Source organism: Plectropomus leopardus, chromosome 19, assembly GCF_026936395.1.
Source record: "Plectropomus leopardus strain MGB_pleo_1.0 chromosome 19, ASM2693639v1, whole genome shotgun sequence".
In the NCBI taxonomy this organism is placed as follows: domain Eukaryota; kingdom Metazoa; phylum Chordata; class Actinopteri; order Perciformes; family Serranidae; genus Plectropomus; species Plectropomus leopardus.
The window spans coordinates 15842228-15866963 of record NC_142194.1 but is presented as its reverse complement, the minus strand read 5'-3'; the positions used below and the strand labels follow the sequence as shown (position 1 = coordinate 15866963).

Below are 24736 nucleotides of genomic sequence, written 5' to 3'. Positions count from 1 at the left end.
TGGCAACAGAGCTTTTTCAGTTTCATAAGCCACTGAGCAACTTTCATATGAATAAACGGGGCCCTGCGTTGAATACTGTAGCTATCCAGTTCTCTTAATACATCCATGAAATCACCACAACTTTTTGTTCTCACACTTACACATTTAAAAAAAAAATGAGATGCTAATTGGTTATCGTGCTAACTTTAGAGTTAGTGGTATGCAGATTTTGTTACCTTTCTACAGAGCCAGGCTAGGTGTTTCCCTTGTTTCCAGTCCTAATGCTAAGCTAAGGTAACCACCTGATGACTGTAGCATTGTATTGAACGCACACATATTTGGCTGATATCTATCTTCTTATCTCACTCTCAGCAAGAGAGCTAGTAAGGGTATTTTCCAAAATGTCATAGGCAACTGCAAAATGATTGAGTTTCTGTACAGGGCACCTATACTGAAATTGCATTGCATCTTATAATAAAATTGTATAGTTGAGTTTGGTGATGTTTTTACAAATGGATTTGTAGAGCATTTCCAGTTCTGATTAGCCTTAAAGGTATTTTGAATATGTGTTCCCTATTTAGTTCAGTTGTAATGATGCACTGCATTTATACATCTGATGGGCCTAACTGGGCTGAAAAATGGGCCCTTTATGGGATTATCCACAGGGTCCACAATAGCATGGGTAGGTCTACCCATGTGGGCCCCATATGGGTTATACTAGGGCTACCAGGTACCAGTGGGCATGTGGGCATGTGTCTAATGATAATCCTATGAAGGGCCCATTTTTCAGCCCATTTACAATCCAAATGGACCCCATATATAAATGTTGTCTGATCTGCCTACAGATGGTTTATAGAATAGGCCTATTTGTAACATTTCAACAGATTATTACTTGAGATTCATAAATGTAACTGTTTCACTTTATTCTATCTGATGTTAAACGGTATATGTGACAATTGATGGACATACCTACATATTTTTATAATAATTTTGTTGGACTTTCACTCAGCCTAGGCAGCGAAGGTTGAGTGAAGAGTTTAAATTGATCTACATTATTCAGAGAATATATAGTGAGTTGTCACACAGGCTCTATAATATAGGTCTACAGACAAAGCTAAACTTTGAGTTGCAAAAATTAATAAGATGTTAAAATGTTACAAATACTCCATTAACTATCTGTAGATTATCCGAATAAAGTGTTACCAAATAATTTGTTACTTTACAAAGGCACCTACCTTCCTTTTGCCCTTCTTACCCTTTTAAAACTAGCACAGCATTGATATTGTAGTCCTATTCACATAGATATTGTAAAGTGGCGCCCTCTCGGCTTTAACTAAAATAAAAACTAGAAAAAGACAAACTATTTACAAGTTAAAAAAAAAGTCAACTAACAAAAATGTACTTACAAAAACGGCGAAAAACAGCAAATATACAACATCAGTGGACACCTGAAATAGTTCCCAGGCACTTGTGATGCAAGACAGACATAATTACATATTTATGCACTAGAATCTATGACAATAACATAAAAAACCATTAAAATACAACAACTCTTAGAAAGCAGAGTGAGAATACCTTCATTTAGAGTAATACTAAAGCATGAATCTCAGTATGCCAGTGGTTAGTAACGATGTCGAAGTAACAGATGAAGTTGGTGATATAGGTAAGTTTAGCACAGTGGACTATTTGCTCCTTCAAATATTTTCCCCAAAAGGGAGTTAGGGGTCCTCAGTTGGCAGCATAATATATAAACTATGCTTTGCTAAATTCAACACAAATAGGTGCAACAGAACACAATGTAAAAAGCATGTACTGCCATGAGCAGAGGAATGCATGCTTATATTTAAATAAGCTGATTAATGTAAATGTTGAATTGGGCTGGGTTTCACCTTTACATTTAAGTAATCTGAACCTGTTCTGCTCTCCCTCAGTCTGATCATCCCACATCCATTGACTTATGTCTCCACTGACTTGCCTTTTATCCAGAGGTCATTGTTGCAAACAATGAGGAAACAAGACACCGTTTTTCTTTTTTTCTCTGCCAGGTTTCCCTCGCTTATTCACCTGTTTAAAGGATTGTCAGTCGCAAGAATCACTGCTGTGGATAAAATATTGATGTAGTAACACAATCATTTAAGATACCCTGAGAAATAAAGCAAAAACAGTTGGAAAACCCTGGATTTTTGTTTTGAATCCTAATTATTCTGTTTGTTGGTTGAAATTTGTGCACTGGTTGACAATGGGTTGTTAGTTTCTACATGCTGTTTACTGTTAAGGTAGCATTTCACCATCTAAAGCAAACATTGCAAATTATATGGATTTTCGGCATACTTTAAGACACAGAGTTACCTTATATTGGCTACTAATAATGAGATTAAACAATACAGATACAGCCACCTACAATATCCTCTCACTTGGTGATGGGGCCCAGGCAGATCTGTGGTCGATCCCTGCTGGGACCTTGCCAGGCTCTTGGCTTGAATGTGATCCCTTCAATGATGTACTCAACCTGAGGCTGACTTGTAACACCTCAAAGCAAAAACAGTTAGGCAGAGCAGTGATTATGGAGGTTGAAGCGGTCAACTGTGCCTGAAATCAGCTGGGATTTATTGTCAGCTGAAAGGCCTTCGGATGAAGGGAAATTCTCAGTGACTGCATCCGTACATGGTTCGCTCATAAGAGTGTCCCATACAGTATATGGCAGGTTCTGAAGTTTTCTGTCTTCTACAATGAGTAAGAATGTAAATGTATACATTGTCTGTGTGTGTTTGTATTGTACATGCATGCATGGTTACACACTGTATGTCTGTATGTGTGTGTGTATATATGTATGGTATGTGTATGGTGTGTGCCTATGTACATACAATATACACAGTTGTTACTGAGTGACTCAAGTTTTGAATTCCACGTCCTTCTGTTTTCTTGGCCATATGAAGGAGTTTGTGTGGGAGCTCCTGTGTTATGCAGATAAACCCGAGCACATAGAGTAGTGTCTCATGTTGCCTTGGTCAATGACCTGCCTCACAGACCACCTAGTCGGCAAAGTCTCGCCAGCAGTTCTTATAGCACTTGTCGGAAAACAGTAGAGTCTGCAGAAACCACTTAAGACAAAGCCAATGTTGAGATTAATTCCATGTGTGCTGCAGTTCAATGTCTTAAACCTGACACAAGCATTTAAAATGAAAGTAAATAGCTGGCTGGACTTTTGTTTTTGCTGAGGGAGAACAGGTTCATTTGAAAAGTGTCCAAGCATCCTTCCTCAGGTTGTCATGTTTGCAAAGATCCAGATACTCTGCGGTATGCAGACCACAACGAGCAGCAATAACAGACGCAAGTCATCTGACAACTTAAATTCAAAAAGTCTAACATGGCATGTAAATAATGTTGCTTGTCGGGTATAGTCTCCAAACATTTACTCCTCTTTGGTAGCATGGATCTGTAAAGTAACATTTAAAGATACAACACTGGCTTATGAATGCGATAAGGAACAAACTGACTATGAATGTTAATGAATAAAGATGCAGAAGATAGAGATGTAGGAATGAAAGAGCTGGGTATCCACAATAAATTCAGTCTGTGGTCCATTGCTGCTCTGTAATGGTGTGGGAAGGCAGGTGGATGTCCAGGCTCAAAAATGGAATGATTATAGATGATTTCCTTCCACATAGGCTTTACATTGTGTGGATTCTTAAAATGTGACGAGTGATTATAAGCACATCCTGATGGTTAAGTGAAGTGTTTTGACTGGATTACGCTGACTTGTGATATTTGACTACTGGCTTCAAGAGGGAATAACTTAAAGCGGTTCTAGCATGAATTATGTGGAGTGAGGGAGGCCATGGAAGAATATTAAGGTTCAGGTGGTTTGCTCACTGTTATGCTTTAATCACACTACAGAAGTGGCGGTGGGCTTTGGGGCACTCGGGCTCAGCACCAGACTCTGGGCGATGTCGTCACGGTTGATCTTGCGCAGCGCCGTGCACAGCGTGTCGATGCTGGCGCAGTCCTTTCTGGCCCAGTCAGACAGGAGTGCACGAACAGGATGCTCTTCCTGCCGGAATGTGGCAATCCGCTCCTCCTCGTATCCCAGGAGGCCCGCTAGGTTGCACCAGTCACTGTCCTCCATGTGGTTACAGTCGTCTCCTTCACTGCCCATGTACAGCAGCTTCTCCACTTTCTCTCTGGTGTGGAGAGGAAGGAGCAAACAAGGCTCTTCATCCATTGTGACCACTGCAGAGGAAAAAAGAACAAAAAAAAGTTCATTTCATTGTTAGCTAAATATGATGTGAAAGAATACTAAATCTAAGAATAATTACATTTATCCTTGAACAAAACTTTTAAATATTTTACAATGTATGCTACACAAAAAAGGGATACTCTGAGAAATCCATACACATTGCTTTCTGTGGCTGACCAGTGCATCACATGGTGATTTTATCTACATCTTGTTTATTAGCATTTTAACGGACAGGAACAACAGTGGTGTAACTACAACTTTCATGTCCATCATGTGATGCCATAGGGACTCCCATATACTTGCACTGGGAAAGAGAAATCTGTAAATCAGTGGATACATTTTTTGAGTGTCACAATTCCTGCAAAATTCTTTCGTTTTATTATCAGGATTTTAACCAATTGTTTTTTTCCTCCTTAAAATTTGGTGAGGGCTAAATCTGACGTAGCTGGCTCACTGGCGGAAGTTAATCACTTGACCAGCTACCTCTCTAGTGAGCTTTCTCTTTAGGCCCAAAAATACTCAAGATCTGCATTATCTAACATCTAAGAAATCAAAGTTTTTTTGGCTTCATGTGCCAATGAGCAACTTTCGTAAGAATGAACATGGCCCTGCCTTCACTGCTGTATCTGGTTCTCTTTATGCATTCATGATATTCTATTGTTTGGCAGCAACCTCTAGTTACCATAGAAATATAACTGAAGCAAAGGAGAATGTCATGTGACGTAGTATAAAAAGTGAAAGTCTGCGTTGGGATGAGGTCAGGGTGATGGCAGGGTCAAACAAACACAGGATTTTCACCCAGTGGACCACTTTTTATGTTCTGTGTGAACATAAATGTTTTAAATAAACTCATTTTAAGCCAAACCATGACCCTTATCCTAGACCCAACCAAGTAGATCTGGATCAAAACTGCAGCCATTAGTACATGCACTTGACATTGGTACACCCCAACTGTTGTATATGTCACTGTGGGAGTCATTTGCAAATGACCTATTCTGTTGTTTAGGTATGTGGATGTGATGAAGCACACTGTAGCTGCTTTGCATGAGCAGCAATAGCTTCACTGGCTGACCAGTTTGATGAAAACATCATTACAGATAATCCAAGAAAAAGACATTCTTTGGCCACACTGTCTGACTGTCAGCACAAGTCAACAGCTTGTTTAGCACCCAAAATGCTTCCACACATCGCACCTACTACCACTCCATTACAACAATGCAAACATTTCTTCTGTTTGTACCACTTTGTTTTCTTCCTTTACTATAATCTGGACAAGAATGTGCTTTCTTAAAGTCTTTACTTCTCTCAAACTGGTTTGTCAGGGCAGGACTGGAAAATGCCAGGAGCACATGTTGCCAAAATGCAATCACTACAGCTCTGTCAGTGCTGTAATCCCTGTTTGCTGACTTGCTACAGTAAGTTTGAAAGGTCGTATTCCAGGAGGAGTGGATGAGGCCACCAGACGCTTCATTCCTGAGGGGAAATTCTTTTCTTTCGACCAATGTGGGAACAGTTTGGTGCAGTCTGTGTGTTAATTCACAGAAATACATCAGGCTTATTTATGGATTAGAAGAAACTCATTATCACAGGAATTTGGTGCCAAATAAACACTGGGTTTTGTGCTGAAATGTGCTTAATTTAGGTGCAATAGTCTGATAAATGAGGCCTATTGTATTTCTTGTTGAGATGGGAGTGGCCTCTGTTTAGGAACAGGTAGTGTGTTACCTGTCTGTGCCTGAGTCTGGCCCTGCTGTTCCTGCAGACTTTGGCTGTCCACAGAAATGCCGCTGTCACTGTGCAGCTTCTCCCCCTCAGGTGACGTTGTCTGGTTCTGGTTGGCTGTGCAGTTGTTGGCGCCTTGCTTGTTCTGCTTACAGCTGTTCCATCTAAATGAGAGTGCATCAGAAATGAAGAAAACTCAACTCAAAAAAAAAATGCAGGAAATAAACAATAGTGCAGAAACAAACTGTGAACACATCATTTACATTTTAGCACCCATTTAGTTGATGTGGTGAGTTAGTTCACGCACAGTTGCCTACATCCAGGAGAAATGAAGCAACATTAGTATAACTTTAAGTTTTGTGTAGTTACCATAGACTGTATATAAAAATGAAAAACATGACAGCTCCCCCAAAGTGAGGCAATTCCATCTCGATCACCCCTGGTGTCAAATAAATTTTTCCCAAAGATGGTTTCTGTCACTGAAGGTAGTCATCACCCTGATGTTTCTTCAAGTGTTTGTTTTTATAATAAGCTCAGTTTTAATGAGTTTTTTAAATTATACAAAGGGGGCTTTTCCTGCCATGATTGGCAGCCACAACAGTCAACCAATGTGCTCACATTCAATTGAGCTGCTCACGATTGGTTGGATGGGTGTTTTGGCGGGTACTCCACCACCATGGATAAGTGGGGCCTGTTGTCCATCTTTATACAGTCTATGGTAGTTACCTGATAAATGTTATATCAATATTCAGTCTCCACCGACTCCTGAAGGAAATATCTGGCTTTTTAGCTTTTGAATGCTCCATGATGTCCACGACCTAGTAGTTAACTTTGTCTGTATGCAATCTGGTGCTGGGCAGGTATGCATTGGGGCTTTTTTTGTTTGTTTGTTTGTTTGTTTGTTTGTTTTTTAAGCTTTTTTGCTATGGCAAAAAAAACCAACATGGAAATAGAAACACAAATTAATGCATAGACTTGTAACACTTGCCTTGCCACACAACATAGATGGATGAACATATTGTACTTTTTTTTAAGTTATCATGACTATAACTTTTGATTTTGCTCAGCAGACAGTGAGAACAAAACAATGCAAACCATACACTGTAAATCAAAGCATCACAGCAAAATGGTTTGTGCCTTAGACCACGGGTTACCATCCTGGGGGTCAGGACTACCCATGTGGTCTAAAGATATATTTAAGGGGTCACAAGATGGTAAAGATAATAATATATGTTGCAGTTACTCAAATGTTTTCATTTTTAAAAGATTTTTCTCAAATTTCTCTTTTATTTTTCTTTTAAAACATTAGGATATTTTCACCTAGAATTACAATATTATGATTCAGCAGTGGGTCCTCAGTCACTATTATGCATTCCTTTTCTGTGTGCTTTAAAATTTGTTTCTGTCTTTAACTCTTTCCTCACCTCTTGAAGATAATGAAGGCCACAAGGCCAACAACAACAGCTGCGAGGATGGAGCAGTAGATGGGGATCAGTTTGTCGTTCAGATGGTGGATCGGCTCCTTAGTATCACCATTAGTGGTGGTGGTTGTGGTGTCTGGAAGGCCCTCTGGTGGGAGGCCTCCTGGCAGGAAGTCATAATAGGTGGGCGGGGAGTTATCCGTAAAAGGCGTGGTAGATACTGGTTCTTCGTAACCTGTGGGAGCTGGGACTGTAAACCAAAACAGTGAAGTTAATTGGTGTAACATCATCTTTAATCAAATCAAAGGACTTTTTTTCTCAGAGACAAAGTCCTCCAAGCTAAAGGTTTGCCCACCATCAGTGGCAGCAGAAGGAGAAACATGCTGTAGACCTTATTGTTTTTTTGTGCTTTTTTTTTTAACTCCTGTTGTGATGTTATTATTGTACTCATGTTTTGTTCTTTTTACCTCTTTCTTTTTGCACTGCACTTTGTAACATTTCAAAAGGTGCTATATAAATCAGTTGTACTTACTTACTAGGCCAGTGATATTAATGATAAAGTGCCTGGTGGCCACGCCAACCATTACCTAATTCACAATATTTATTTTTTTTTAATCAAAAGAGAGTGCCAGTGGAGAGTCGCCCGTACCCCCGACAAAGGTCCTGGCTAAACCCATAATGTCCTAAAACCCTAAAAGTGCCCTGAAATCCTAGAAACTTCCTAAAATCCTAGAAATGTCGTAAAATCTGAGAAATGTCCTAAAATTCTGGAAACATCTTAAAATCCCAGACATGTCCTCCAAGTGTAAAATCATCCTAAAATTCTTACAACATCCTAAATTCCGAGAAGTGTCCTAAAGTCCTAGAAATGTCATAAAATCCTAGAAACATGTACTGTATAGGGCTGCTGCATCTGGCCCCTGGCCTTCTGTCATTTTCCAAACATACCCCTGTTGTAGACCCTTTGATACTCCTGCAGATCAGAACATTTTCATCTTAAAGATATGTCTAAAAAATTGCATCCAAGATTTAAATATGGTTACAAATACGACAGATCATCTATCTTCAACCTCCTATCACTATTTTTACCTCTACCCACCATAACCAGTATAACCATAAATGTCTATCATGCTGCAAACACATACAACAAGCACACCCACACATTACATCCCGCATCACTTGGGTCCTTTCCCCTCCTCCCCAGGGAGCCATTAACATGGGGAAGAGCAAGTATGTCCATCCAGTTCTGCCCACTTTCCTCGGACCATTAACGCTAAGCAGACATGTTCGCTTCTCACCACGGATGTGGAAACCTATCCTCGCCTGTCACTTACTTACAGTTACTCACATCATCAACAGGAAATCATCCCGTTGGCTTCCAAGGACTCTAAAACCCTCAGGAGAGAAGCTGAATGTGAGGCGGTCATTTTTTTCCTCTAATGAGGTGAAAACATTTTTAATGAGAGCTTATTTAGATGGATGCACAGAGCAGCTGAGGGCTTTTAGCTGAAGGAATTTGTGATAAGTACTTTATGGTGACACCAATATACTGAACATCCCATTAACTTCTTATGCCGGACGTCCATCATTCTCACTCCTTAACCTGTCAAGACATTGGTTTGTTTCACTAAAAAACTCTTATGATGATGTTGATGTCATAAGGCTAAACAGAAATGATGAAGGTGACACTTTTAAGTGTTAAGTATTCACTATTTTCATATCGGCCTGTTTGTCTTGCTTGTTTGCATCAGTCTTTAGCCTGCTTTATACTTTGACGGGTCAGTGAAGCCTCCTCCTGCTGGGTTCAATGAGCCGCAACCTCCAGGTGTTTTCAGCTCTCTCAGCACAGTACATGTTACTTATAATTGGCTTTCTAAAGTCAGTGATCTCTCTTACGCTCTTAAACTCTCCTGGACCAATCACTGGCCCCTGTGTTTCAGCTAAATAATGTTCAGACCCATATAAACTCATTTTAAATTCTATTGGAGATACCACACTTCAAAAAGCTTGAAAATTAGCAATTTCCACCAAAATCTTGGTGAACAGTTTATAAAATCTAAAATTTATTGTGACAATCAATTATTTCAAAGGTTAAAACTATCAAAATTTAATTGTTTTACTGCTTTTTTGGAACAAACCAACTTGTTTACATTTCTGTAGAAACAAACTCATAACAATGGCTGCCTATATACGTGTACAATATTATTTTTAACAAGTTATTTAGTCCCAGTATTCTGTTAAAATAATATTTTGGGACTGAATATCTTGTTAAGAAGGATAGCTTGTTTGTAAACAAGTTGTTAGTTTGGTTTTACAAAAATTGTAAGCAAGTTGGTTTGTACCAGAAATTGATCAAATAATGCATTGTTTTGTTACAGTTTTAACCTCTGAAAGCATTGATTTTCGCAACATTTTAGTGGAAATTCAATTTTTTCTAGGTCCCATCTGGTAGTTTTGGAAAGTTTGGGATCTCCAATAGAATTTAAAATTTGTTTCAATGGATTTGAGCAACGTATAGCCAAAACACAGGAGCCAATGACTGGTCCAGCAGAGTTAAGCAAGTATCAACTGGGATTGAGGACTACAAGTTTGAAAATGCAAAAAAATCATTATGAAACATAGGTTTTATGTATCCACTACATAACATACAAAGTTTTCATATCCACAGCTTGCAGAAACTTACAATACCAACATTTATTCTGGCGACTGGGTTGGTATAACAGTGTCACAGCTCTGGCAGTGAACTTAGTTTTTTCCTGTTTTCCTATTGTTCTCCTGCTCCCCCTCCCCTCTTTGTCAGAGTGTGTCTGTCTCTGGAGGGCGTGGCTGCTGCCATCAAGCACCTGGCCGAACCTCACACCTGCAACTCATCCCCCTCTCGTCATCCTCAGTATAAGAACCCGAGCTTCACCTCTGCTATTCACCAGGTTATTCCATCTGCTCCAGATAGTAGTTAATGTTGGCTGCTCTAATCTCTTTACAGTTTGTGTATTTTTTCTAAGAGCTACCAGTCAGTTTTTCTAATGTGATTTTTTTCCTCATGTTCACATTTCACCAACATCTACTTCTCATGTCTGTCCTCACCTTCAACCAGTTCAGAGAGGACTCAGTCAGAAGAAACTGCTCAGTCTGCCAGCTCTCTGCCATTTTGCCTCAACCTGCCTGCCTACAGTCTCCGTCAACCCCACCTTGATCATTCTGCTTCTGCCAGCAACCAGCTCTACAAAAAAACTCACTGAACTTTTATTTTGCCTTCTGAGTCTGCTTTAAGGCTCCAAATATCATAACAAACCTTAACAAACAGACTTCTGTAGCCTGCTCCCCATCTCTAATTGGGGCTAACAGCCACGCAGTCTCCCGCTGGACTGTCAGTGATTTGAGTTGCATTGTGGGGAGGGTATGCATCATGTTTTTTAAAGGAAGAAATAAAAAAAGATCTCTGGTGCCACCACATCAGTTTTGATCTTTTTTTCAGTGGTCGTCTGAAAAATGTTATTGGACGGCAGTATTCTTGGCTACAATGCCAATTTCTTGAGCTTATATGTATAAATGAAGTGCCTGAGAAACACTAAATACATGCATATCATGCTGATGATGCACTGCAGCATCTGTTTTTCTCTTAGTCTTTCTGAATTTGGAAAGAAAGTTATGAGTGGATATAAATGAAACTTGTGGTTGTATGCACAAAAAACCCCTTCCCATCCTATATTCAATATCCCAGACAGCCATACACACCAACATGGGTTGTCTTTTTCTACCCGAATGTTTTTGATTCCTATCCACACACACACACACACACACACACACACACACACACACACACACACACACACACACACACACACACACACACACACACTCACAAACACACTTGAAACCAGACACCATTCATTGACAGAAATCTTCTTTGTCCAGCACAAAAAAACCCTCCCCATCTCTCCATCCTTCAATCTTCTCTCTATTTTAACGAAGGCTGCACTTTTGCTCGCTCCAATCAGGTATTTCCTTTCTATCAATCAGTCTTATGATCATTCAGACACCACTTCTTTTTTTTTTTTTGGTCTTTTCACCTCCCCATGAGCCCTTCCACTGATGCTAAAACACAGCATCATTGTTGTCTAACCTCCCTGGTTATATCCTTTATTCCTTTTGTTCATTAACCATTTATCTCACTCCATCAATCCCATCGTTTACTCTCTACATTACTGTGCTCTCCCTCCCTCTATGAACAGTTAAAACAAGGCCCTAAGTGCCTTTACTGAACCTCTCACATTGGATTGTCTGGCCTCAGAGGGGAGTGACCTTCTCCTGCTGAGCTCAGCTTGTTTCCACTGTGCAGAGTGGTTACTGGACCGCTGCTCTCAGAGTCGGGACATGTTTTAATGATCGGCACAGCAACAGCTCCCTTATACTGTACCCTCAAGTCACCAGCTGCTTGTGTAAAATCATTTCCATTCATGTACAAGAAATGAAATGATTGTTAAAAATAAATGTACTGAATTAGGAAAAAAGTGCATGCATGCATGCACCTTAAGCTGCAGACTGAGAAAATATAATTTAATTCACTATGCCGCTCAAAGGACACCACTGGCAGGAACTGGCAACTTTTTAGATGATTTTTTGATGAGTCAATGAGTCAGAAATATTCTGTTTCCTTACTTGGAGAAAAAGATGCAGTAATCCGGTGTGCTCCTACTACACCCCTAGCTGCAATATTTGCACATATCCATAAAGCTGTTGATATCAGTGTGTGTGGCACCAAGTGAGGTGCATATGTGCTGTATACTTGTCCAAAGAATGCTCCTACTGCTAAACTGCAGTAATATCAGCATATCCCACTTGTCTTAATCAGAAAATACTACATTTGGAATATCCAAATGGAAGATAATCTTTGTTTCCTTGTTTCCTCTAATGCTAATGTATATTATTAAAATTTATGTCATGAATCCTTATGCTATGTCTCATACAGTATATGCCTCATCAAGATGGTAATATGTTCAAGACTTGAAATGATCTTCAATGATGCTCTATCCCCGATCCCAACACCCAAAGAGGACCCACACATAAATCTCACAGTGCTTTCATATACAATACGTCATTCCCATTTTAAAATCATAGGACTGCAGATGTGCCTCTGTGTCACAGTTTAAAATGTGCCATTAGCTTGTCATTAAGATCATAAAAATTTAAAGATGTGTAACTGTCAAAATAACAGGTTCAGCGAACTGCAACTCTTGTCAACAAACCATTTACTGTATTTATTGTTAAGCGTTATTTGGATGTTAGTGAAATTACTGGAATTTTCCTTCCGTCTGTTAATGACTAGCGTGTAACTGGAAATCCGGGCACATGTGTACTTGCCAGCATTAGATGAGTAATTATATAGAGAGAACCCCACCCGTCACCTATGCATGCAGTGAGAGTGAGTCTGTTTGTGTACAGTGTGTGTGGGCTTTTCTACAGCAGCCACGCCTGAGTAAAGCTCGTCATTCCAACCTCTTGCACACAGGTGTTGCTGCTATGTCGACACCATATACTTTAAAAGCTGACTTTGGAGTTAAACAGAAAGGAAAAGGAGGGGTTTCTGACATGAGTCAGTTGGTTTTTTATTATATATCATTATGCGTGAGCTCAGCCGTGACTACTGCCAGGACCTGTCCAACCAACACCTCAACAGTGACTGACAAATTTTAAGGAACAGTTCACCCCCATAATCAAAAACATTTGAAAACACTCTACTCAAAAAAAAGGTCTGTTGATTATCTTGACCGACTGGGTCATGATTTCTGGAAGGAAACACTGCTGTTGAGCTCATCAAAAGTGTTTCTTAGTGCTTTGAGCACCACAAGCCGAGTGCTATCTAGCTCCATTATATTGGACAGAAGGCAGGCATCTCTACAGCTCATATCTCACTCTGCAACTCACACCAAAACAATGTAAATTGCTAAACAGCACGACAGGTAGGAGGAATAATATGCATTTTGGGGGTGAACTGTCCCTTTAAGGAATTTATGTTGCTACAACAAGCACAAGTGAAGGGTTAAATGAAGATCACTGAATAATGCTGTTGCTCCTGCTTTGTTGATCCACGTTCAACACTTGTAATTTCTTTCGATCCGATATCTCTCCCCTCTTTTCTCACACGTTCTCTTTCTCCTTGAGGCCTCGGTTCCTACCTTACATGACCCATCTCATTTTTCTGTCCATGTGCCGCAGATTGAACACACCCCTGAACGTGTGTGCATGTTTGCGATTTTGTACAGGGTGCATGTGTGTGCACAGCTGTGGCTTTATGTGTGTGTGGGGGGGCTGTTCTGCGGCAGAATGTGATCAGCACTCGTAGAGGTCAACCAGAGAAACCTGAGAGTGCAGAGGAGTAACTCCATCGCTTTTATCGATCAGGCCACATTCTCAGCATCTGTTCGTTCTCTCCACTCTTTCAAGCTTCCTCCATCGCTTTGTTTTCTGAAGCTCTCTGTTCACTTTTCTACGTAGTAATTTTTTGCCTTTTTTGGTTGTTGTTTTGTGTCTGTGGTTATTTCGCCCCTTTTTGTAGTTATTTTGTTTCTTTGTACAGTGCCTTTATTTTCATTTTTATTTTTATTTTGTGGTCATTCTAATATAAGTGACATTTTGAAGGTGGAGGCCAAGGGGGCCGTGACATTTTGTGCCTATGCCTGTTAGGCTTGTTCAGTAATCCATCCATGATCCTAGTCGTTTTACACATTTTTGGAATAACTAAATCTCTAGAATTTTAGCTGAGAATTTTGAAAAAGAGTAAATTGTAGAAAATCCCAACATCATTTTTCACAATGACAGACATAGAGCATCAATCAAGTCATCAACTAAAAATTAAATGGAATTCCTTCTTTTCGCATCATTGCAGTAATTTAGCTAGAAACCACTATGACTGATAGAAAGATAAATATCACTGAGAGAAATTCTTGGCTTGGCAGAGACACAATCTCCCGGCACATACTATAAATCCTCACGAGGACAAACCTTTGACTCCCCAAGTAGAATTTTTGGCAAAGAATGAACGGCACGAGCGAAAGCGCGAGTGTTGTGTTCACCCTTGGACCAGAGCGTCCTGCTCATGCCAAATCACCTCCAAAAATTTCCCCCGGAACGTCGAGGGGCAAATTCCTGGAGAATGGCGGGCAACTTCAGGAGACTGAGTCATTGTCACAAGGGGTCGATTCTTGTTTGGGAGCGCAGAAAGAGACACAGACAACTTTAAAACTTCCGTCGTCGTTACAATGGTCGTACTGTGTGGAGCAGGAGAAAGAGGATTTAAGAGAGAGGGTCAACTGTGGCCATCGAGCCCAAGTCAGCAGAGATATAAGTCAGTAGATGTGTCGAGACCAAGCTATGGCCACACAATGAGTGTCTGTGCGATACAAAGACTGTGAATTGTTTAGTCAGACTGGGGTTGGTCGATTCTTCAGAACTAATGATGTGGTAATGCTTTGGACGCAGGAAATCAGAAATGTCGATGGCATTTTTTCCTTTATCATTTTTCTCATTTATCTTTCTCTCTTTAACCATCTGTCAGATGCTGGAACTGACCATTCACTCAGCCGCACCTACGCACAGTGATTGTCCAATCATAGCTTCTATAGGCATCCGATATATCCACCACTTGAAGTGGTGGCATAGGGCTCACGAAAAAGCAACACAATATTTTAAGATTTTGGAGGGTGCTGTCTTTTGTAAGCATTTGCAAAACTAAAAATACAGAAAAAGTTTAAATGGATTAAACTGTGTGCTTGTCTGCTCTACAATAAGCTGCATTGGCATGTATAGAAAACTACCTTGCTACCTACAAGACAACTTTGAGTTACAGGTAATGTAAAAAATATATATCTATATAAATTTGAAAAAAAACATTGTACTATCTGATATTTCTTTCACTGGAAGCCAGTCCTGGGCCCTTTTAAAGTTTAGACCCTTTTAACGTTAGCGACACTGTCCTGCTCTTTGCTGGATTCGGATACTCTAGTGACCCCTCATGTTTTTGTCCTCAATAACAATTTGACAGCATTGATACCAACAATAACATTGATAACATTTTACTGTAGGCCTATAATATTTATGTTGACTAAAGCTCTACACCACATTTCATAATTTTTATGCCTTCTACATGAATCATCAACTGTTGAGGATACTGACTTTTTGCCTGTGACTTGTTAACGTTAGCCTCTGTAGTCTTTTAGTATATAGGTGATATAATAATAATAATTCTTATTATTATTAAGGACAAAAAAAAGGTCCTTCCCCTACTACATAAAAACAATAGTTTATCTACAAAAATACAATACAATTTTTAAAAAAAAACAGGAAATACACAACACTACATATTTAGCCACCATAGTTATGACCTCTTTTACAATATCCTGTTTTTTAAATAAATCATCTTAAAAACATTTTCAAAAGTCTGCCAAAGATGGGTTTTGCTTTTGTCGACCTCACAGTTTAGAGAATTATGAAATTTGATAAGTGATTGTGGCATTCATAATTTTAGACTGCTTATTGCTGCAGGCGCAAATCTCCTATCTCGAAAATTGCTATTTTTCAGGATTTAGAAAAAACGCTGTATTTTTAAAAATGATCCAATGGCGATAGGTTTAGTCACAAGCTTTTTAAAATGTTATTAAATAAGCGTAGTAAGTAGAAACCCTCTTTTTGTTACAGGCCACTAAACACACTAGATTAAATGACGAACTGGATCTGTCTGTTTTTTTGTAAATGGCATTTGGTTTCTTTAAATTTGAATAATATATAATAACTATGTTATTCAGTTGATGTCATGATGTTACCAATTGTTTGTTGAGTTACGTTTTGGCCTCAATAGCACCATCTTTTGGACATTTAATGTGCTGACATCCTCTGCAGGCCACAAACATATTCCCAAGACGATATTTGCTATTGGGGGAGTACCACTTTAAAAGAGACCTATTGTGTACTGACATCAGTTTGCTTTACTTCCTGATGAAGGCTTGATGCCGAAAGTCAAAGTTTGTTTTTAAAGCTTTGCATGACATAGCCGTGATATTAAAGCCATTTTAATAGTTTGAAGAGAGTGCCTTGGAGTTTTTCCTGTACTTTTCATAAAACAAAGCTCAACAGGTGTGGCAACAGTAAGGGCAGCGTGGCTGCGCAACTGGTCAACTGCACAGGCTACAGTTCTGCTGACATATATCAAAAAGTGAAAGCTCCTCTCCCTCATTCATTACCATCTTCCCCCTCTCTCCTTTCCTTCCTCTATCCCTCCACGTTCTGTCCTCCTCTGTCTTTCTGTCTTGATTTGGTTAAACTGGTCTGGCCCTGAGTGCTGTGCATGGGGCTGGTTAGCAGATCACACTCTCTGATTTCTGTCGATCATTAAGGTCAACCAAACTCAGGAAGGAAACAGCTCCCTCCTCCTACTAACCTATCAATTCAATAACCAAATGCACTTGGTTCAATCACCCTCCCCTGCACCCTCTTGCTTCCTCTCAGCCGCACCCACTCGACCTTCATCCTTCCATATGCTGTCTCAGATCTGAAATGTTCAATAAGTCATCTTATTGATTTCAATCCATGTGTAGGAGCAGGAGTATCGGTGCCCGTCTGCTTATTGCTCTCTGTGTGTGTGTGTGTGTGTGTGTGTGTGTGTGTGTGTGTGTGTGTGTGTGTGTGTGTGTGTGTGTGCGTGCGTGCGTGCGTGTGTGTGTGTTTTATGACTCACATTTGAGTAATCATTCAAAGTTCCTTTCTGTGGGTGTACATTTGTGAATTATGCTGTAAACCTAAACCTGCTGCCCCTGCTTCCACAGGACCAAAGACCCAGGCTTTGGGTGATAGGTCAGCCCACATATGTGCACTTGATCCTAGGTACAATCTCAAACGGGGAACAGGGTCAAGGAGTGAAAATCTCTTTTTCCTACAAGCCTTGAGGGCATTTAGCCAAAACCTCAGGCTGATAAGAACAGGCAGCCATTACTCTGTCAAACTAAAGCAAGGCTCACTCAACTTTAACCATGGTATGAAAGGGCCTTGTCAAAGTGTGTTAGCATTGGCTGACCATTCCTATTGTTAATGCATTTTCAAATAATCTCTCTGGGATTGACTAGCATCACCCCATAACCAATCCTACTTTATCATTGGTCATATAAAACACCGGTTTCATACCCAGTTGTGTCCTCTGCAAAAAAAAAACAAAAAACACTCAAACTCTTCATCGCTGTCACCTAGAAATTGCATTTATAAAGTACAAATTAATCTATTTTATCACTTACATTATGGTAAAAAAAAAATAAATTGCTGAAAAAAAACATACTTATTATATTATACTCCAATTTCTGCAAATACCTCCCTCTAAATCCTACATACTGGATCTTTAATAGAAAATGTATTCAGGGCAGCATTACATGAAAAAACAACATATTTTTAGTAGTTGCATACATAAATTCTAACAGACAAAATTGATCCATACAGTACAAGTTTGTCTTGGCTGATTTATGATAACATGGTAGATGTCACTTCAAGGAGTTGGTAATAAGAGCACTAATCAGCTTCACTTGTCTCTGTGTTGCTGTGACCCCTAAAGGGATTGTGGGGATTATGCCATGTTGTTCAGCGCACATCCCCAAGGGAAACTCACACTACCTGATCTTCCCACAAAGACCCCCTGCTATGACCTTTAACCTCTGACCTCGCTCAGCAGCCTACAAGAGTGGAAGTCATATAACACTTCTTTAGATAGACATCTTGTCTTCGACCCTCAACTCTGTTGGTCTGGTTGGTGTAAGCATGTTTTACCGTCAGAGAGATGAAGAGAGTGGGTTTTTCTCTCATGTAAGATTGAAAACAAACCACTAATCCCTTTGGAAGTGTGGAAGGAAATTAGATTTTCACCCCACGTAACAGCTGAGCTTGTATCCACATAAAGGGGAGAATTCGGCACTGGCCTAAACTCAAATATGACCCAAACAATCACAGCAGTCAATCCATCTTTCTCTCCAAAGATAACCTACAGTACAGTCAAGGTGATGGTCCTGTCCCTCCACTTGAAGTTAAAATATGTCTCCAATGTCTCAAGTTACGACTTGCCTTTTCACAGGCAGTGGCCTTCTCCTCGCGCTCACTCCACCCTCCTGGCTGCATTTAGCCTTCAGGCCTGTGTCGCCTGACTCCTAATGGATATGGATGTCTGGCAGCACTACAGATTTGTAAGTGCTGATAACGCTTGTGCTTCGGTAAAAAGATTACATTAGAAATAAAGAGCACATGATTGGGTTAGAGTGAGGAATAACATATGATGATGAAGCCCATACACAGTGAGCTGTGTGCCTGGAATTACAGCAAATTCACATTCATCATGAAGTATACTGCGTTAGTTATCTAAAGGATGTTTTAGTATTGGAGCTCTGGCTCCTTAGATCTTGATCTTGGATGAATCATCTCTCCGTGCACCACTCTTCTCTTTCAAACCACAAGTTGAATCAAGCTGCATTAAAATGTCATCCTCAATGGAAGATGGATTTTACAGCAGAGGGGCACTTGGTAAAAAAAGCATCACTACATGTAATGTCCACTTCTGCTTATCAAATGACCCTTTATGTTTGTGGTATTTTCCCAGGTTCTTATAAATCTGAACAGACACTGCAATTTATTAATCTTCTACATAACCACTTCAGACCCAGGCGCACCAAAGCAACATGAAAGAACTTGTGTTGACAAAGGCCAACTCTTTTGCCGTTTTAATTTGCCTGTGTCTTGACCAAAAAGTTACACTTGCACACACACCAAAGATTACAGCCAATGAAAAACTAGCATGTATGGTCTTCGCCTGCGTGTGGGGAAAATAACCTCTGACCGGCAGACGGCAATTGTCTGTATTGGTCATTTAAAAGAGAAACTGGAAGTTAGCCATTTAGCACATTGACAACACAACCTGATGTTAAAAAAACAAAGGATATTTGCTGTGTGCTTGCGAACAATTAAAATCAATCATGAACTATTTCTGCTAAGAAGCAACAAAAATAATCTTAACTACTAAAACAAGTTTGTTTCTATCTCACGCCCTCTTGACTTTAGCCGTTATTTTACTTTCCTCACTTCTGTTTCAGTCTTCGTGTGCTCAGTTGAACTACCAATAGGAGTGACGGGCTCTTCTGTCTCTGACGCTGATTCAACGTGCTTAGTCAACTAAAAAACAAGAGACAAGTGCCAACTAGTGTGGGACCACAAAAAACAAGGGCGACAGACACCCACTGACTGCCCATCATTGACCAGTGGCGGATCATCGGCTTGGTGTGTCAGGGCTCTTGTATGTTCCCTTTGCAATTTGGTTGAACAATCACAGATTGGGTGATCACCAGTGTTGAAAAATGTAATCAATTGCTCATTACGAAATGAACACATTATTTAAATAATTACTAAAAAGCCTAAGTAATTACAAGAGAACTCCAAGCCACTCTCTTCTAAACAATTAAAATGGCTTTTGTAAAGGCACACTCAGGCTGGACTTACAAACTCCAGTGGGCTTTGGCATCAAGCCATGGCCATTAAAACATAATGTCAGTAAGTACTACAACATGTAAAATGCTACTCCTATAGCCCAGCCAACAGCCAACAGCCATTTCATTGATATTTGAAGCAATTCATATGTTACCATGTGCCTCCTAAAATGAATCCGACCTTGTGGAAATTTAGCATGATTCTAAAACCGGGTTTTATCCATTCAGTTTCTGCACAGCTCAAGCAGCCAACTTTAATCACCTAAAAGCCTTTAAATAACACAAATACTCCAGCGTGACTTAAATAAAGCTCAAAGCAAAGCATAAAAATCCCCCAAACAGGAAGAAATAGTCACAACTATACGAAGGACAAATCTACATTAGTTTCACTGTCTGTTTTACTCATTACTAGCTCCTTCAAGAAGCCCCATGGGCTAAACTGAGAGCCCTCGCAGGCCAACGGGATCATGGGAGAGGCACAAAGGACTCCCTTTAGCCTGAGACTTGCTCTGTCTTCACCACTGTGATAACAGCATCCTTCAAACTGCTGCCCCAACAGACTGCATGGCTGATCAACAGACTCCTTTTATTGTCATTTCACAAAAGCGTTGATATAATCTGAGAGGCATCAGGTCATTGGAATGAGCGGTGACAGCAGTCATGAGGAATTTGTGATTTGGAGTGTGATACCCACAGGGTGCAATGATATAAAAGAAATTCAGAGGCCCGTTCAGAGATATGACCTCCTCCTAAACCCTCAACATACGAAGAGTGTGGCCTTTGTATCTGTTGATGGGATGAGTCCATGAAGACAATGAGACAAGCTTCGGCGTGGCATTTAGGTTGATGAGCCGACAATGTCTATAGTGTCGCACTGAGACCTTCTGATTATTTGGCTGAAGATGCGGATGCCCACACTGTCTGTTCAGTGCTGCAGAGCGAATGTGTGGACCGATTCTGTTCAGGCCATCATGACCCCGGGCCATGCACTCCCCCATTCAACTTTACTAGCTCTGAACAGAGGTTCATGGTAAACTTGCCCAGTGTTTTGATAGGGTCATCCCACAGCCATTTACTAAATAGTTGAAATATAAATAATAAATCTCCGAACAAGTGAATTAAGTATCTGTTAAAAGAATAAATCAGTTTTGGAGGAATTTCTCGTTTCCTCCAAACTCAGAGTAAAACAATTTTATGAATGCCTTATTCATCTCCCTGCAGGAAGTTTAGTGTTACAAGTGTTGAACATTTTGAACTTTATGGCCTTTTATTCAATAGCCAGATCTACCCAACTGCAAAAGATATAAAGACACTTGAGAGCCAGACTAGCTGTTTTACTGTTTCTAGTTTTTGTGCTAAGCTAAGCTTAATGGCCTCAGCTCCCTGTCTACTGGGCATATTTGAGAGTGGTGTCCATCTTTTCATCTTCCTACTTGGCAAGACATCGATCAAGCTTATTTCCCAAAATGTCAAGCTTTTGCTGTAAATATAGTCAGCAATTCTGGAGAAACACCTACACACGTTAGCATGTGCCAGATTTCTCACTCCCACTGCCTTTCTTTTTAAACATCCTTGGCCTTTCCCCTGTCCTGTGCACAATCAGCATTTTCCCCTGTTGCTGGAATAGTTTTGTTTCCCATTTACAGAGCCAGGGCTACCATTTTTTTTAGCACATGCACAAAATGCACAGCTAGTGGAGGAGATGTTTCCTGAATATGATCAAAAAGTGTATTGAATTAGAATCACTGACTTCACCTTTATAAGAGCTCTTTATCATATTTAGAGCATTAACATAACAGCAGACAACTATTTCATAAGACAGTGGTTAACAATATTAACTGATTGGTGTTAGCACCCTTAGCTGCTAGCCAACCACCTCCATGTTGACAACTGTGTGTGTACAATCTCTGAATCACTAATATGCTCTGAATGTTGAAGGGTGAGAACCAGAGGGGCGTTAAAGCAATATTATGCAACCTTTAGTTGATTGTTGAGTCTCATTCCTAAGTCGTCAAATACCAGTGTTTTGGGTTTGTGTGTGGTCTGACTATCAACCAAATGTGGTCATATTTGACAACCTCAAAATGAGACTCAAGAATCAATAAAAAGTTGCATAATGTTGCTTCAAGTGACATCTGATCAACTTTACAGAACAACCAAAACAAAACATTATCGTGCGGTATCTCAACTTTGTTTATTGATTTTAATCCTTAATAATCCATATTAAGGATCCATCCATAAAAAATGTGGATGACAATATACCTAAAGAACAATATTTAGACTTTTTCTTTTTTTTAAGTGTGTAAGTGCACTTATGGCTTTTTTTGGGCGCAAATAGTTCAGTGTTTTCAGTGTTATGTCTTTAGGTTTATCGATTATTACTCTGAATTCGTTTAAAATTCACATCTATCCCTTTGGCAAAAGAAAAAGCTCACCAGGAGCTTTCAATTGATACAAATAATTCATTCTTGCCCAAAATGTCACCAATGCCCATTTGGCTCTCATGCCTTGATACTGAATAGAGCAAATTTAACTTGTAAACATCCATGTAGCTGAAAGGAGCCACATGACATACATTTAAACACGTGATTTAATGTATGAGAGTATGTCTGGAGAGCAGAAACCTAACGCACAGGATCATGTCTGTTTTGGAATATATCAGGGCCTTAATTTGGTCCATTGTCTTACCTTGACAAACTGTATCAGAGAAAGAGGTACATGGCTGTAACGTTTCCCCGTCATCACAGGTGGAGCAGGGCATGCAGGGCTCCCGAGAACTTTCCTGGTCGGAGTATGTGTCCCCAGTGCACTCCTCACACACAGTGTCACGGTCAGACTCACAGTTAAACAGTGTGCCGTGGCCTTCAGGACATTTGGTGCAGGGTACACACTGCTCAGAGATTTCATTAAAATAGTAGTTGTAGTCACAAGCGCAGGTGGCGTCGTTGGAGTCTGTGCAGGGCGCCTTCATGCGGAGTAGACCTGTGCATATTGTACACGGCTGACATTCCTCTGTGTGACTGAAGTTTTCTGAGAAGGTTTCACCTGAAAGGAAAGGGGAAAAAGCAGTCTTTGAACTTTTTTATCTGACAGAGGCCTGACTTCTGTTTTTTCAACCATCCCTTTAAAAGCATTTACAGTGTATGCATCATATTTCCCCTCCTGCAGTCTTCGTATATCATCTGTCCAAATACCTCTGAGCTCAAAGCAGAAGTTACACACTTCCAGTCAGAGACTGATTGTGTCTTTTGCAAAGTCACCTTTGGTAATATTGTAAATTACCATCCAGTCAGTTGTCCCTTTATTACTGTAATACATTTTTAAAAGCCTGTGTCTAAACTCTGGATTTTGAATCAACAAAAATTCTCAATTCTACATTAAAGGTGCAGTGTGTAGGATTCATTGAGGTTACAGAATTAAAACTTCTCCCCTGTGTCCAGCGTGTAGGAAAACTTCAGTGGCTGATGCAAAAATGTAAATGGCCCTATCTAGATCCAGTGTTTGATTTGTCCTGTCTGGGCTACTGTAGAAACAACATGATGGACTCTGTTGAAGAGGACCCTCTGTAGATATAAATGGCTCATTCTAAGGTAACAAAAGCATGACAATTCTTAGTTACAGGTGATTCAACACTGATGAAAACATATTGATGAATATTGTATACCATTTCTGCCAATAGATGCCCCCATGACCTTTTAAGGAGTAATGTGTTATATTATATGTGCCCATTTATTCGTTTTTTGTTTATTTTACTTTACAGCCGTTGTTTTAAATGCCCTTTTTCTCAACTCTTGAATAGCTTGTTTCTGTGAACCAATTTGGATTCAGCTCACACTAACATGGGAATTCAGTTTTAGGGTCATCTCCCTTGGTAGATATGTGACTGCAGAAAGATCACTTTGGAAAAGAAAATATCCTGAAAAAAATATGTTTGAGCACCAACATCCTTTTTTCAAAGGATTTTTTAGATGATGAACTTACATGTATCATATATGTTTCATAAATGCTTTATATACCTGACAGATATATCAGGAGAGGACACAATCAATATTGCATGTTTTATGGAATTGTATTTCGGCGGGATAGAGAACTGGGAAACACACTAAATTATGCAACAGACCTATTTGTAAGAGCAGCTTGTGTGTGTGTGTGTGTGTGTGTGTGTGTTTGTGTGTGTGTTTGTAAGAGAGAAAGAAAGAAAGATGGGGAGATGGGGGATAGATTGTGAGAATATGACCTAAAATCTATCACACAGTATGTCTGAACAGTTGACAAGCCTTGTTTGTACAACGCACTTCTTATTTATTTCGAGCTAAGCGTTTAAATGACAAAACAATTAAGTCAGTTAAGTGATTAGTGGATCGACACATGAATCATCTGCAACTATGTGTAACATTTTTCAACAATAATACCAAATATTCTCTAGCTTCAACTTTTCATGTGTGAGGATTTTCTGCTTTTCTTTGTCTTATGTGACAAAACGTTATATCTGAAGTCAGTAAAGCGTTGATCGGACTAAACACATTGTATTTCATTTTTTCTCACATCTTCATTTTCATAGATCAAACTTTAAATTGATCAAGACAGTAATAAGAAGATTAATCGACAATGACAGGGTTGTTATTTGCAATACTAATGTAAACTAAAACTTGATAAAACCTTCCTTTAAAACACTAGTTGGCCTTATTGAAAGTGCTACCTGTTTGCTCAAAATCTCACTTTTCCAGATCTTTCCTTTGTTGTGCTGTCCATAGAGCTGCAGCTATTTTTTTCAGTACTGATTAATCTGCTGATTATTTTCTCAACTAACACTTTTTGACTAATAATTGAATTGTGAATTTTTCAATATATTATCATATAGGACAAAAACTGAC

The 24736-nt window shown here is 39.7% G+C and overlaps 1 protein-coding gene across 1 annotated transcript in view; it reads right to left on the bottom strand.

Moving 5' to 3' along the window:
• Positions 1-1433: 1433 nt before the first annotated feature.
• ngfrb (nerve growth factor receptor b) overlaps positions 1434-24736 on the bottom strand; it is a 34008-nt gene continuing 10705 nt past the window's right edge. The window contains exons 3-6 of the mRNA XM_042508223.2: positions 22551-22907; positions 7363-7609; positions 5942-6102; positions 1434-4209 (exon numbers count right to left, since the gene is read on the bottom strand). Coding sequence (XP_042364157.1) covers positions 3866-4209; positions 5942-6102; positions 7363-7609; positions 22551-22907 — 1109 coding nt within the window. The 3' untranslated portion in view covers positions 1434-3865. The remainder of the gene's footprint in view (positions 4210-5941; positions 6103-7362; positions 7610-22550; positions 22908-24736) is intronic.